We start from the raw sequence: 15,822 nt of genomic DNA, 5'->3' as shown, positions 1-15,822 counted from the left end.
TTCTTTTGTGATTGGGTTACCTCACTCAGGATGATATCCTTCAGATACATCCATTNGCCTAAGAATTTCATAAATTCATGTTTTTAATGGCTGAGTAGTACTACATTGTGTAAATGTACCACATTTTCTGTATCCATTCCTCTGTTGAGGGACATCTGGGTTCTTTCCAGCTGTAGATGTCTTTTCAACAAATGTATTTAACTTCCTTTCAATATATCTAGTAATAGCACTATAGACTCATTTAATAGTTTTGTCTTTAGAAATGTAGAATTAAAACATTATTTTCCAGAATTCTGGTTAGTTCTATTCTATTTCCAGAAATAGCTTCCCATTACTATTTTATCCACCTCTTGGTTAGTAGTAACTTACTAGGTTCTATTTACACTTAGTGAGAAAGGAGTGACTCTAATCCCGAGAACCATGAAGTAGGTGTCATTGCAGGATCTACACTGCTGTCTATATAATCTATTAGAAGTTTGGGATCCAAACACACTAAAAATCAGGTTTTAAGACATGCCTTTCCATCAAAATTCTCAGTCAACCTGTTACTAGGTTGTTGGGAATGATGCCATATCTGTGGCTCAGTGCTGTTCCCTGCTGTCGGCAGATATAGCACTTATACCAGAAATCAGTTATACCAGGTGAATCTTTGTGAGTTCATGTTGTCAAGTCCATTCATGATGCCCTTCTCTGCTACCATGAGCACTTTTTTCATGAGCCCATTGGGCAATGACAGGAATGGCTGGGGAAAGAGGCTGACTGTCTTCAGAATGGGTCATCCTACCTACTTGATTTTTGAACTCCTTAGGTGATGTTTACCTTTTGATGAGCATTTACATAGGACACAAATATTTCCATATTCTTTACCCATTTGGAGAAATCTATTCATGTACTTCTTTTTCAGATGTTTTTCTTATCAATTTTCCAATTATGCTTTTTGCAAGTCCCTAACCATTCACCCAATCCATCATGTACAGCCCAAAAATCAGTGAATAATCACACATTTGGCCAAAATATATGTCCATGTGTAATGCCCAAATTTCTGCCCACTGTCCATTGGGCTCCTGAACTCATCCTGTAGTTATTTACCCTGTCCCCAACTATATAACTTGGATGGATGTGCTTAGAAGTTGGCAGAATTCTCACATTGGTTTTCTAACCTATGGAGTGAGGGCTATTATAGTTGGAATGAATATATGGAAGCCTTTAGAATTGCCTCTGTCAAAGAAAATAGTGAATCAAAACAATATTGTATCTTTGAAGGAATTGTAGAAATTAGTGCCACTATCAAGGACTTGAAAGCCACAGAGTAGTGGTTCCTACCACATCTACCTTTAATAATCTTATCTGGCCAGTGAAAGAGATAGAAGTTGGTACCAGGGACTGGGGTATTGCTGGGAAAGACCCAAGCAAAACGAAAGTTTTTGTTTGGAGATAGGTAGACTCTGGAGCTTTGAATTAGGAATGCAGTTGAGTGTTTTAATCAGGAATTAATGGCCCATACTAGTAGGAATATGAGGGTAATCTGAACAGTGGCTGGCTCATGTGGTTTCAGAGGAAAATAGTTTGTGGCCTAGAGACCATTCTTGTGACATTTTGGCAGAGAATGTGGCAACTTTCTGTACTTGTCAAAAAAAATCTACTTGAGGCTAAATTGAAGAGGTACAGATTCACAGCTTTGGCAGAGAATATTTCCAGACCATCTAGTAATTCCTGTGTTGCTTGGTTAATAAGTAGCCACACTTATGCAGATCTATAATAAAAAGGAGAAAACTGAACAAGGAAAATACAAACTGTACAGTTTGAAGAAGAAAGGAGCACCAGGAAATGTAATGAAGTCAAGTCCAGGGATTCAAAGAATGATCTGAGAGATCCAATCTCAGACAACGAAGGAAACCACAGGAAATAGAAAGCTGGTGAAAATGTAATTGAATAAGGGGGGGGGGTCATCCTTGACAGCATGTGTTATCACTTGAGTTTTTGGTCTTAGCCATTCTGACCAGTGTAAAACAGAATCTCAGAGCCATTTTGATTAGCATTTTCCTGATGACTATAGATTTTGAGTATTTAAGTGTTTCTTGGCCATTCAAGATTCTGCTGTTTAGAATTATCTGTTTAGTTTTGCACTCTATTTTTAAATTGGGATATTTGGGTTGTTGTTGTTTAATTTCTCAAGTTCTTTATATATTTTGGATATAAGCTATCTTTCAGGTATAGGGCTGGTGAAGATCCTTTCCCAATCTGTAGGCTGCTGTTTTGTCTTAACAACTCCTTTGCTGTATAGAAGCTTTTTAGCTTCATGAGGTCCCATTTATCATTTTTTTAATCTTAGAGCCTGAGCCATTGTTGTTCTGTTAACTGTTTTCTATAGCACTACTCCATTGTTGGTGGGAGTACAAACTTGTACAATCCCTTTGGAAATCAATTTGGCTATTTCTCAGAAATTTGTAATACTTCTACCTCAAGACCCAGATATACCTCTCAAAAGTAGCTCCACCATCCCACAAAGACACTTGCTCAACTATGTTTTGCTCACAATAGCCAGAAACTGGAAACAACCTAGATGCCCCTCAATTGAAGAATAAATAAAGAAAATGTCGGTCATCTACACAATGCAATACTATTAAGCTATTAAAAACAAAGCCACCATGATTTTTGCAGGCAAATGGATGGATGTTGAGAACATCATCCTGAGTGAGGTATTCTCAGTCCCCAAAGGACATGTATAGTACATACTCACTTATAAGTGGTTATTACCCATAAAACACAGGATACCCTTGCTACACTCCACAGACCCAAAGAAGCTAAATAAGGAAGGCACAAGCAAGGATGCTTGAATTTCACTTAGAAGGAGGAATAAAATAGTCATAAGAGGCAGATGGAGGGAAGAAACTTGTTGGGAAGGAGGATGGGGAGGGTTACAGGGACTTTCAGGATCAGTTGTGGGGAGGGACAGGAGAAATGACCAGATAGCCATGAGAAGGAATAGAAATCTGCCACAGAATTGGGGGTGGGAAGGTAGATAGCATCTCCAGGAAGAGGCAGAGACCTGAGATAAGGAATACAACCAAGAATCAATGAGGGGGTGTCATTAACTGTGACTCACAGAATTGGGGATATGGGAGGTGAAGAAGCCACTTCCTGTAGCCAGACAGTAGTCCCAATTGGAGTGATAGGGGCACCAACCCACTCACAAATCTTTCAACCCAAAATTTATTCTGTCTACAAGAAGTGCAGGGATGGGGAATGGAGCACAGACTAAGGGAATGCCAACTAATAACTCACTCAACTTGAGACCTATTCCATGACACTATTAATGATATTCTGTTATGCTTACAAACAAGTGTCTACCATGGATGTCCTCTGAAATGGCTCCACCCAGCAGCTGACTCATACAGATATAGACACCCACAGCCAAACAGTAGATGAAAATTTGGGACTCTTATTGAAAAACAGGTAGAAGGTTTGCAGCCCTTAAGGGGATAGGAATTTCACAGGAAGACCAACAGAGTCAATTAACCTAGACTCTTGAATCTCTCTCAGAAACTGAACCACCAATCAAAGAACATACACAGGATGGATCTAGTCCTCTGCACATATGTAGCAGAAGTGCAGCTTGGTCTTCATGTGGGTTCCAAACAACTGGATCAGGGCTATCCCAAAAACTGTTGCTGTATGTGGGATATATGTTCTTTTAGATGAGCTGTCTTATCTGGCCTCAATGAGAGAGGTTGCCCAGCCTCACAGAGACTTGATACATGATGGTGGGGGGGGGGGCTCCCACATACTCAAAAAAGGGGAGGGGAGATGGGGGAAGAATTGTGGAAGAGGATGACTGGGAGGAGGGCAGTAAGAGGAATGTAGAATGAATAAGTAGGATAATAATAAAATAGTGGAGGGTGTCATATTCCAGAACCAGAAAGCAGCAGTACTTGGCAGCTTTAGCCAAGTGATTCTGGCTTTAGAGTCAATAAAAGGATTACAGAATCGCTTTCTGTGATTAAGGAAAGCCATTGAAACTAAGCATGTGGCAGGTGTGTCCCTGCATGGAGGTCTAGAGAGGCTATTGCATAATGTTGTGAAGGAGAGGCCTGGAGTGCCTTGGAAGTCCCAAGACATCAGAGATTTTAGAATCATGACACTTGCTGAAGAAAGCTACAGACTGGGTGTAGAGCCAACTCAAGAGGGAATTGTGTTGTTACCAATGCTTAAAGTACTTGGAGATCTGAAGAGTGCTTTTCCATCTGACATGGAATGGAGTAGCAGAGATTGTAGTTTGCCATGCTTGTTTTTGGTCTTGCTTTGGTCCAGTATTTCCTTGTCATGCTCCCTTTCCTTCCTTTTGGAACAATAATGGATATTTTGTGCCATTGTTGGTTTATTGTTTTGATTTTATAGGGGATTATAGTTTGCTATGAATCTCAGAATAGACTTTGAACTTTTAAATAGTGTAGAGATAGTAATAGATCATGAATCTCCATTTTGAAGTTGGACTGAATGATATTTTGCATGATGATAAGGCCATCAGGCTGTCATGACCGGGGAATGCATTGTGGTGTTTTGAATGAAAATGGTCCCTATAGACTCATAGGAAGTGGCACTATTAGGAGGTGTGATCTTGTTGAAGTATGTGTCGCCTTGTTGGAAGAAGTGTGTTACTGGTGGTAGACTTTGAAGTTTCAAATGCTTAAGCCAAGCCCAGCGTCTCTCTTTCTTCCTGCTGCCTGTCAATCTAGCTGAAGAACTCGGTTACTTTCTATCACCATGTAGATAATTGATTTAAACTCTGAAATGCAAGCCAGCTCCCCAATGAAATGTTTTCCTTTATGAGTTCCTGTGGTCATGGTATCTCTTTTCAGCAACAGAACCCCCAACTAAAACACTAACCAACTGCATTTTGCTTGAATTTGAAACCTTCTCCAAAGAGTTTATTTAGCGGTTTAGAATTCTAAGTCTTTTAGAGAATTAGAATCCATGATGGTGAAACAAATTCATGGAGCTAAGAATAGCTGAAAGCTTACATGTTGATGAGTAAGTAGGAGACAGAGAGGCAGACAGAAACTCACCTACCACAGAGAGACAGAGAGAGACACAGAGAGATACAAAGAAAAACAAAGACACAAGGAAAGAGACAGAGATAAGAGAGAGACAGAGAGACAGAGACACAGAGAGACAGAGACAGAGAGGGAGGCCTGGAATGATGAGAGGCTTTTGAAATTCCAAAGCTCACCCCTGGTGACACATCTCCAAACAAACTCATGTCTTCTAATCCTCCACAAATAGTTCTACCAACTGGGACCAAATATCCAAACTTAGAGCCTATGAGGGACATTCTCATTCAAAACACCAAATTCTACTTTCTGGTCTCCATAGGCTTATGACCATACTATAATACAAAGTCTGGTAGTATAACTTCAAAATTTCTCCTAATAATTCAGTCTTAACATTGTTTTCTGAGCTCCAAGGCAATATATTAACTGTAGAATTCCCTGTAAAATTAAAATAAAATTACATGCTTCAAACATACAATGCCATAGAATGTACATTATCATTCCAATAGAGAGGATTGGGAGTATATTGAGGAAATACTAGACTAAATCAAGACCAAAATCCAAATTCTGTAGATCCATGTATGCTGCCTTCCACATACTTCTCTCTCTTGTGCTGGTTTCCACTCCATGTTTGTTGCTTTCCATGGCAGATATCTCATGGCTTTGTCATTGTCAACATCTTGGGGACTCCAACATAATTAAGGCTTCATTTTCAGAGCTTCACACAATGGACTCTGGGGATCTCCATGCAGTGACTCTTGTATGATCTTAGTGACTCTCTTTAACTGTGGAGGAAGATTCTCCAGCACATTTACTTGTGTATTCTTCATGACTCTAAAGGTAGAACCATGCAGAAAATTCTGCCCTCTTTGAATACCTTCTTAGGGTGAATACTGACCAGTTGTTGTTTTTTAGGATAATAAATTTCCCAGTCCTTTTCTTTTTATAAGTTGGAAGTTTAGCTATATGGGATCTTGGCCTGTGGATGCCCCTCCTGTTTTTCCATTTCACATCATTTCCCTTTATCTCTTTTAGTAGGATCTTTAGCTCCAATATAAAATTCCCTGATTCTAGCTTTCTCCTTAAACTGTACATTTTGTATTTCTTCTTCTTCTTCTTCCTCTTCTTCTTCTTCTTCTTCTTCTTCTTCTTCTTCTTCTTCTTCTTCTTCTTCTTCTTCTTCTTCTTCTTCTTCTTCTTCTTCTTCTTCTTCTTCCTCCTCTTCTTCTTTCTTGGTTTTTCGAGACAGGGTTTCTCTGTGTAGCCCTGGGTGTCCTGAAACTCACTCTGTAAACCAGGCTGGCCTCAAACTCAGAAATCTGCCTGCCTCTGCCTCCCAAGTGCTGGGATTAAAGGCATGTGCCACCACGCCTGGCTTATATTTCTTCTTGATTTGTTAGTCATTTCACTGTAGATATGCATAAGGGTGGTTAACCATATAACAAAGTCAATATTATACTGTATTTGAATCTCCTTCACCAAAGAAATTAGTCCGTTATGGTTCAATTTAGCATTAGGAGATTCTTAGGACAAAGTTAGAGAGCAGCCACATTTTTTCTTTTGCAAAAACCCAGTAAGAATGATCTTTAGCTCACTTCTAATTTTGTTCTCCTCTGAATCCTTTTGCTTTCAGTACTGTTGTCTTTCAGGCTCCTACTTGAATGTCCTCCTAAACCCTCTTATCACATCCAATCACTTTCCTATTCCACAGCTTCCTTCATTACTCCAAAAAACAGCAAGGTGAAGCCTCTCATGGCAGTAGCTTATTCTCTTGAATCAACTTCTCTTAGTTTTCCCCTTGTGTCATGATAAAACAGTATAACCAAGGCAACTCATCAGGAAAAAAGTTTATTTTGGACTTATACTTTCAGAGTTTTAGAGTCTATTATAGTGGAATGAGAACATGTCCATAGGAATAGCTGAGAGCTTACATCTGCTCCATGAGTAGGAGGCAGAAAAAGAGAGAGATAGAGAGAGAGAGAGAGAGAGAGAGAGAGAGAGACAGAGAGAGACAGAGACAGAGACAGAGACAGAGACAGAGACTAGGACACAACTGTTTCCAGTCCTTTCCTAACAGTTCTACCAACTGGTGACAAATTATTAAAATCTATGAGCCTATGGGAAGGGTCAGAACCATTAAAACCATCACATAGAATTTGGGAAAAAGTGATATGAAACAGTGGTTTTTTTGGATATAACATAGCTACTTCATTCATGTAGTCTCTGCAAGAAAGTTTCACAAGCCCTGTTATCATTTTAAATTGATGAGGGAGAAGGGTTCATGATTCCCCACTCTTCACTTAGGAACAATAGTCAGTCAATGTATTCTGGAGCATGCAGGAGTAATTTTCTTTAGCCATGTCACTGCTTGCAAGTTGACTGTGTTCCAGTGAATAACTTTCTACTCATGCCATATGAGCTACCAAAATTCAACTTTGGCAGTTCCCCAAAGGGATAAGAAGTAGAATATTATTACTTGCTGGGAATTATTTCAGCTTCAGAGAGAAGATCATGAAAGAAGTAAGGAAATGGCTTTGGAGAATGGCCACAATTTTTATATAAATACATGAAATTGTCAAAGGACACAATTAAATCCATGAAAAATTACAAAGAAATCAGTTACATTGCCCAGTGCTCCTGTTACAGATTCCAGTGTATAAAACACAAAGTATATACCCATAGTGTTTGAACTAATAAGTCTAGTAAAGATATCAATAAGATAANGGTCAGTTTTATGTAACAGTGGTTCTTTTTTTTACAGAAAAATTGAAATACATTATAAAGAAATAAAAAAACAACTGAATATTCAATAATTATGATATGTTCGTATTTTATGGTATATACTTTGAAATTACCAACAACAAAGAAAAGTTTTATATAAATAAGTAAACATTAACATATCATACTCACCATCACTCCAATTTTCAGCATCTTAGGACCCATATGGTTCCCAATGCCACAGAACCTAAGCAATGCTTACTTCCCCAATTAGAATCTACATTTCCTCCCTGTACATTTCAGAATCTAAGCATCCTGTGACACTCACCCATGGAATCTCATGTACTTGAGCACAACCTGTTTCCCTTGTCAGAAGCCATATTTCCAGCCATTCAATCTAACTTTCAGCATCTCAGTACTTGAGTAGAACTTGCTGCTGTTTGCAGACCGCATTGTGAACTTTCTGGAGCTCTCACACTTAGCTTCTTAGGACTCTTACAGAATATAGTTCTAGTGTTAGAAACTAGATCTCTGACTTAGTTCAGAACCCCAAACTTTATGTAACAGAGAACACAAGAAAATTTTCCTTGACTCTGACACCTCAACTCTTCTTTAGACCATAGCCTCTGTTATCTAAGGATCTTTCAGGTGCTTGTCTTTTCCTTAGGAGGGAGACCATCATTCCTGATCCCTAACTTCTTATATCTAAGCACATGCCTGGAGTACCAAGCTACTTCTCAGGTGTAATAAGCATGACCTGTTAACCAGGCAACCTACCCTTCTTCTAGGTACTAGCTCTTGTAGAATGTCTTCTAACAGTGTTTGAAGTAACATTTTCTCCTGATAAACTGCAATCACTGCAGCTACCCCATACAAGAGTTGGTACTTACTGTTACTGAGACTAACTTCAAGCATTACCTATTTGATCACATCAGCTTATTTGGGATAACATCAAGTGGAGACCTAAATACTCACTCAACAGCAATGGATTAGAAACTCATACCAAAAGCCATAAACAAAAAGTTGTGCAAGTTCTGATGTAAAAATAAGAAAACACAAAAACTCCATGATAAATATATTCCATCTGAAGATTATCAATTACATAGTAATAATTTTCAATGAGTTCTAGTTAGGTGAAATTCAGAAAATTATTTAGAAAGAACAATTAAAATATATACAAAGAATTCACAAAAGTTATAAGCACTACAGTGAATTAAAACATTAATTCTTATTCTCTCTCTCTCTCTCTCTCTCTCTCTCTCACACACACACACACACACATAATATGTGTGTCTCTGTATGTGTATGTATGTTTGCATAAATGTGGAGATTAGAGGACAACTTGTGATAGTCCAATATCCTATTCCTTTATGTAGTTCCTGGGGATTGAACTCAGGTTGTTGAGCCTCCCTACCAGTTCTACATTTAAAGTTAATTAGAAATTTTAAAAGCCCCTGTACTATAACTGACCAAGTTGAAAATATTGAAGATCTTCTACAAAAATTGAAAAAAAGGAATGAAAGTGGCAGAGGGCAACACACAGGCAACAAAGTGATGGTGTTTTGGGAACAAGAAATGAACTAGCAATCATTTTCAAGTAGATAAATAGGATATAAAAATCCACACTATTTGTCTCAAGAACTGCAATGCTTACTTGGTTGTTTTTTGTTTTGGTGTTGATTCATCAGGGACAAGAATATACTTTAAGGAGTCTTACCAGAGCCCCCTTCACATCTTTGTTCCTCAGGCTGTAGATGAATGGGTTGAGCATAGGAGTGACCACAGTATACATCACTGAGGCTATAGTGCTTCCTTGAGAAAGATCAGTCCCAGCTGAACTGAGGTAAACCCCCAGTGCTGTACCATAAAACAAACAGACCACACAGAGGTGAGATCCACAGGTGGAAAAGGCTCTATACTTGCTGACTACAGAAGACATATTCAATAAGGAGGAGACAATCTGCGAGTAAGAGAAGAGAATTCCAGTGACAGGAAACACACATAACAGGGCAGTAGCCACATATAATGCGATATTATTGATGAGAGTGTCAGAGCTTGATACTCTGAGAATTTGAGCCAACTCACAGAAGAAATGTGGGATTTCAGTACCCATGGAGAAGATTAATTGCTTCATTAATAGACTGTGAAACAGGGAGACTGATAAAATGATGATCCAGCACATTAGCACAAGGAGGCAACAGAAGTGAGGGTTCATGATGACTGTGTAGTTTAAGGGGTGACAAATGGCCACAAAGCGGTCAAAGGCCATTACAGTCAGTAAGAAATTATCCATTCCTGCAAAAACCATAAAAAAATAGACTTGAGTGAGGCACTGCACGTAGGAAATACTTTTGTTCTTTGTCTGGATGTTCACCAGCATCTTTGGGACAGTGGTAGAAGTGAAACACATGTCTACAAATGAGAGGTTGGAGAGGAAGAAGTACATGGGATTGTGGAGATGGGAATCAGAACTGACAGCCAGGATGATGAGCAGGTTCCCAAGCACTGTGACCAGGTACATAAATAAGAATATCCCGAAAAGAATAGGCTGCAATTTAGGATCATCTGAGAAACCTAGTAGCAGGAATTGTGATAATAGTTCTGTGTGATTTTCTTTTCCCATTCCAGAGGCTTCTCTCCTTGACAAACAAACAAATGTTTAGAAAATATTCATATTGACATCAGTCCCACATGACCTTTCATAATCCTTCCAATTATCTTGATGTCCTTAGACACAAATTATCTCATTCCACTTTAAATGTTTATAATGTTTTGAGCCCCATATTTTATTTAGCATAAATCTTCATTTTATATTTACTCAATCATTTAAATTTCCTCTTAATTTTTCTGTATGCACTAGCTATAAAATGGTCATAAGACATTTCATGTATTCCTTAATAATCATGATAGTTTCTCATTCCTAAAGTTTTGTAATACAAAAATGATATTTTAATAACCCAATCCATATTTATTTTCTGAGTTTATACTTACTGATACAACTATTAACTAACAAAATCTTATTTTCTTTATAAATATTAGTACTATAAAGTTTATTCAAAGCTTCAAAAAGGTTTTTATGCATATAAATAAGTGACATATTTTATTGCTATCATTATTACTATTACTATTATTATTCTATTATTCTCTTTTATAATAAGTAGTTTAGATATAAAACTTTTCCATAGGACAGAATGGAGCTTGGTTTAGGAACTGGACTTTCAATTCAAATTCTTAGGAACAAAATTTTGGTTTGCCAAGTAATTATTTATGTGACCCTGAGACAGTTACTTAAGGCCACTTAGCTACAAATAATTTTACACCTTGATATTATTGCATCATAGTATTGTCATGAGCAATTAATGTTACAATTCATGTATTTTGTTGTGGTTTCTGTCATATGCAATTGGCATCTCAAAAAATCTGTTTTTTCTTCTGAGCATCCAATAATTTTGTCTTGTAGCAGTATAATTATGCAGCAGTATATTTAAATTTGAAATTCATCAAATCTAGATTGTTATAAATACAATCATTTTTAATCCATTCAAATTTCATTATTTTGAATAAATGCAAAATTTTTGATTAATGAACCTATGTTCCTTTAGTTAGAAAATAAAATATGTGTTCTTACAAGATATGTAAAAATAATGTGGGTTGTATATTATGAGGACAAAATAATGCCACTCCATTAAAATAAGGTGAAATGAGAATAAAATAAACATAAAACTGTATATGTGAGAGTATATACTCACATAGTCAAGATGGCAGTTTAAAAAAATTAATGGAGTCAATGCATAAAATATGTATTTGACTAAATCAATCAAAATTTCTGTAAAGCAAATTATCTTAAGTTATTAAGAATAAATGTGATTATTGCAATTAAACATGTTTTATGAAAAAATCATTATTGTTGATATATATTGAAGTTTACATAAGCCATAAGATACATTCAGTAGTAAGTTATTGCATGAAAGAATGTAGAAAAGGCTTATTTTAAATATAAATGTTTCAGCAGAGATTATAATGGTGGGTAATTTTTCATCAAGGTATGAATGAAGAAACATTCATAGCAAAGAGAAGAGGATAGAAATTTGATCTATTAGACTATGATTAAAGTTAGGGATTTCAAGATGCAACTAACAAAAAGTAGATGTGAGAATCAGAAAGAACATAGCATATGAGGCAGTGTAAGGACATCCCTCCATTCTTCCTTAATGCCACCATCACATTGGTAAATTCAAATTTACCTGCTAGTCTGAATTTGTCACAGTTTTATCTCATTTTTCCAAAGATACACATGGATCTTGGAATGTTATGGGTGATGGTCAAATATAAATTTTGGATACATAATACATATCTATACCTAAATATCAATTAAATAACAAAAGATAAATTTCAACTTTATTTCTATCTCTAAATTCAGACACAAAACTGTATAGTATAAACTACATTCATTTCAACTTCTAAATTAAAAACATGATAAAAAGTTAATAGCAGTTTTAGAAGTGTAAGTCCAATTAACATAAGGATATAAGTCAACATAGTTTACCATAGCAATGTGTCATAACTACAATTATGAGAGAAAAATATGGTTGGAAAAAGTAACAGTCAGTTTTGTTGTCAGATTCTAAAAGTATGTTGGAAAACAAAATAATCAAGGCTAATTATTTAATCCAATAAATAGTGATTATTTCCAAACCACAGTCTACAAGATATTAAATCACTAGCATATCTGTGGTAAATCCATGAACATGTTAATTTAATTACCTACAATTTCAATAAAATACCTTTTTTTGAACATTTAAAATTATTTAAAAATAGATGGGGTTATTTATATTAAACACTTTTATTGTGTTACGTTTCATAAATAATTAGTTGTAAGTAAACAGTTGGAAAACAAAAGTGAAACAATAATTACAACTAAAAGTAACAAGTGATATTATAATTCAAGTAATTCAGTAAAATCTTAGATAACATGATAGATAAATTAAGTGTGACAAGACTGAGAATACCTGAGTTGTTAATGAGTAAATAATTGGATGCAGAATGTCTGGAAGGGAAGTACAATTGAAAGAAAAATTGAAGAAGACTAGCAGACTGTAAGAAATTATTTTAAAAGGAAAATGGCAAAAGTTGTATTTTGAGTTATTTATTTTAGTTTTTGAGATTATAATATAATTATATCATTTATTCAATCACTTCCCTTCCTTGAAATTCTTCAATATAACAATCCTTGCTCTTTTTAAAAAATAAATTGTTGTTATACACCCTTACTTTTAAATTCATAGATGTAACCTATTCTATACAGTGTTGCATGTTTATGTTTTCAGGGATGACCATTTGGTGTTAGATTTCCAACTGAAGTGTTTATCTTCTGTGAAGGCTATTTCTTCTGCTTTTAGTTTCCCATAGATTTTCACATATTATATATTTTTATTGTATTTTTTTCCCTTCTATAGGTACAAAGATCATACCCACTTCCTTACCCACCAAATTTTATGCTTATTCTCCTTATTTCTCTCTCTCTCTCTCTCTCTCTCTCTCTTTCTCTCTCTCTCTCTCACACACACACACACACACCCCATATACAGTCATGCATTGTGCTCACAGAATTGTTTTGCCAACTATTCCTTTGCAAAAATTATTCTTCTTGATAGGAGGCTCCAGATTCTAAAGAGTGAGAGAGCAAAAGCCAAGTCTATGAAAATAGATGTTTCTTCAAAAATATAGAATTCTCCTTTAGAGACAAAGTGCTTCTGGTATCCTTATTATTCTGGTATCCTTATTATTCTGTAGATATAGCTAATTCTTTCCTCCTCCTCCTCCTCCTATTAATTTACCTTTGCGTTGATTGTCTTGACCAGGATTTACAGATTCTCTCAGATATCCATCATGGAGGCTTTCTATTTCCATAACCTGTCCCCAGAAAGCCCACATGGATTATTATGGAGACTAGAATAATATAATTACAGGTGAGGGGCAATGGTTGAGGTTTCTGCAATTTAAATCATTTAATTACCACAGCTCCTCATTAAATAAATTGCTCTATTGTTTTTCCAGGTCCCAACACCTTTCATTCCCCCAAGGAAAAAAGGATTGCAGAGGAAAATTTTTGATCATTGTGTCCATGTTGGCATTAATAGAGAGAGATAGACTTATTTCTTCTAAAGTTAGTTTGTTTCAAAAGTTACAGGGAATCTTCTATGGAAGTAATAACTTGTGTGATTATCTTTCCTTGATATCTCTGTGGAATTTTGGGGACTGAATGGTTACTTGTCCACAACATTATTTCAAAAAAGAAGTCCTTATTCTTTGTAATTTTATATTAGTATAATTCAAATTAAGAGATTAAGTTATATGTGTTTAATTTGTACAGGATTATGTTAAATATGCTATGATAATTGGTTAAATATAGAATAGTAACATGTAAATTTCATCACGTAGTTACTAATTTTGTGGCAAGATTCCTAATAGCCACTTAATTTTTCAAAATACTCATGAGCCATGTTACTATGGGATTGGAATTTTGTACCTTCTGATCAATACCTTTTCTTCCACTGGTCTATCCTCTGCTAACTAAACACCATATTTTTGTATTTTTGTGAGATAAAGTTGGTGAAACTGTTATCTGGTGGTGATTATATTACTTCTTATTTTGCAAATGACATTGAAAAAAGTCCTTATTTGACTGGATCATTCATATTCTATAAAATAATTGTTTCTGCTTATGAGTGAACACATCACTGGGTTTTCCATCTAAGAGATTACTGATTTTGAAATCAAATGTTACTATAGATTTAAGACAATGTGTGAAGACTTCTAGGTGCCATTTGGAGGCTTCCGGTATACAACATTCCTTTTTAAAAAAAAATCATCTTTATTCAACAACCTTTAAAAGAGGATTTATATTTCATTAAGCATATCATCACACCCATATTTGTAATTAGATTTTGAATGATATAGATATATTAGTTTACTGTAATATCCTGGATAGTAATAAACAAACTTCCTTTAATTCATATTGCATTGACATGAAAAGAAATCAAAATAACATGAATGTATCCCTTGGGAATTTTATGCAGCAAATTTTAACTTTATATTCATTAACATTTTCAATAATAATAATAATAATAATAATAATATATTTGCAGGTAATGAAAACAGTTATAAATGGTCTATTTCCCTTACTTTCTGCTATTAACTCCTGTTACTCAAAAATATCTTGATAGCTTATAATTCTAATGACTGAATAAAATCAACTACACAGATATCTACACAGAAAAATATATATGGAAAATTAAGAAGAATTCTGCTTTTTTTTCACACTATACTTGCATTAATTTAAGGCTTTCTATAATCTAAAATGTGCTACTTTCTAGAGTCAGAAACCAAGCTCAACAAGGGAGAGTTGGCAGAACTACCCAAGGGTTATTTTTTTCCACTCAGCACTACAATCTAGTCTCCTGTAGGCCCCTGGATACTTCTGAGATTTCAGGAACAATATAAGCCAGGGCACCTGCTTCCAGAAGTGGGAGAGCACCCATTCCATACCTGGAAGTTCTTCCTCTACAAAAGAATATGCCCCAGAAGACCCCATGGGAGTGGATACTGAAGAAGGGGGAGCCAGTCTTGCTAAGATGTCTTTTGTTAAATATATAAATATTACTCATTCCTAATGCCACAGAGTTAACACTGTGTGTGTGTGTGTGTCTGTGTGTCTGTGCGTAGGTGTATGTGCAGGTGTACAAGTCTGGGATACAACATTTCAAAAGCTGACAGTGAGATGCCTCAACTACTCTTGTCTTTGCTCATTTATCATTGAAGGATAGAATAAGTGAGATGTCACCAAATTTTGGGCAGACATTGTAAAGCAAAAGAACATGTTTGTGGACAGAGATTTAAGTGTGAGTGTTAAAGTACAGGAGACACATTAAGAAAACAAAATCATGGTTTACAGGGGATTTTCTTGGACTTTCTGGATTCAATGTTTTTGGACCAAAACATGTCTCTCTCTCTCTCTCTCTCTCTCTCTCTCTCTCTCTCTCTCTCTCTCTCT

The 15,822-nt window shown here is 35.8% G+C and overlaps 1 protein-coding gene across 1 annotated transcript; it reads right to left on the bottom strand.

Moving 5' to 3' along the window:
- Positions 1-9,441: 9,441 nt before the first annotated feature.
- LOC110315815 (olfactory receptor 7D4-like) lies at positions 9,442-13,740 on the bottom strand. Its single transcript, XM_021189780.1, has 2 exons — positions 13,607-13,740; positions 9,442-10,408 (listed from the first exon to the last, which is right to left on the bottom strand). The coding sequence occupies exon 2, from the start codon at positions 10,390-10,392 to the stop codon at positions 9,454-9,456; it is 939 nt and encodes a 312-aa protein (XP_021045439.1). The 5' UTR covers positions 10,393-10,408; positions 13,607-13,740; the 3' UTR covers positions 9,442-9,453.
- Between the last annotated feature and the right edge of the window lie 2,082 nt (positions 13,741-15,822).

Source organism: Mus pahari, unplaced genomic scaffold (genome assembly GCF_900095145.1).
Source record: "Mus pahari unplaced genomic scaffold, PAHARI_EIJ_v1.1 scaffold_12036_1, whole genome shotgun sequence".
NCBI classification, from domain to species: Eukaryota; Metazoa; Chordata; class Mammalia; order Rodentia; family Muridae; genus Mus; species Mus pahari.
This window is presented reverse-complemented; position numbering and strand designations above follow the sequence as displayed.

What these genes read in the sequence shown, in the direction of transcription:
- LOC110315815 (XM_021189780.1), bottom strand. Translation starts at nt 10,392, where the DNA reads ATGGGAAAAGAAAATCACACAGAACTATTATCACAATTCCTGCTACTA.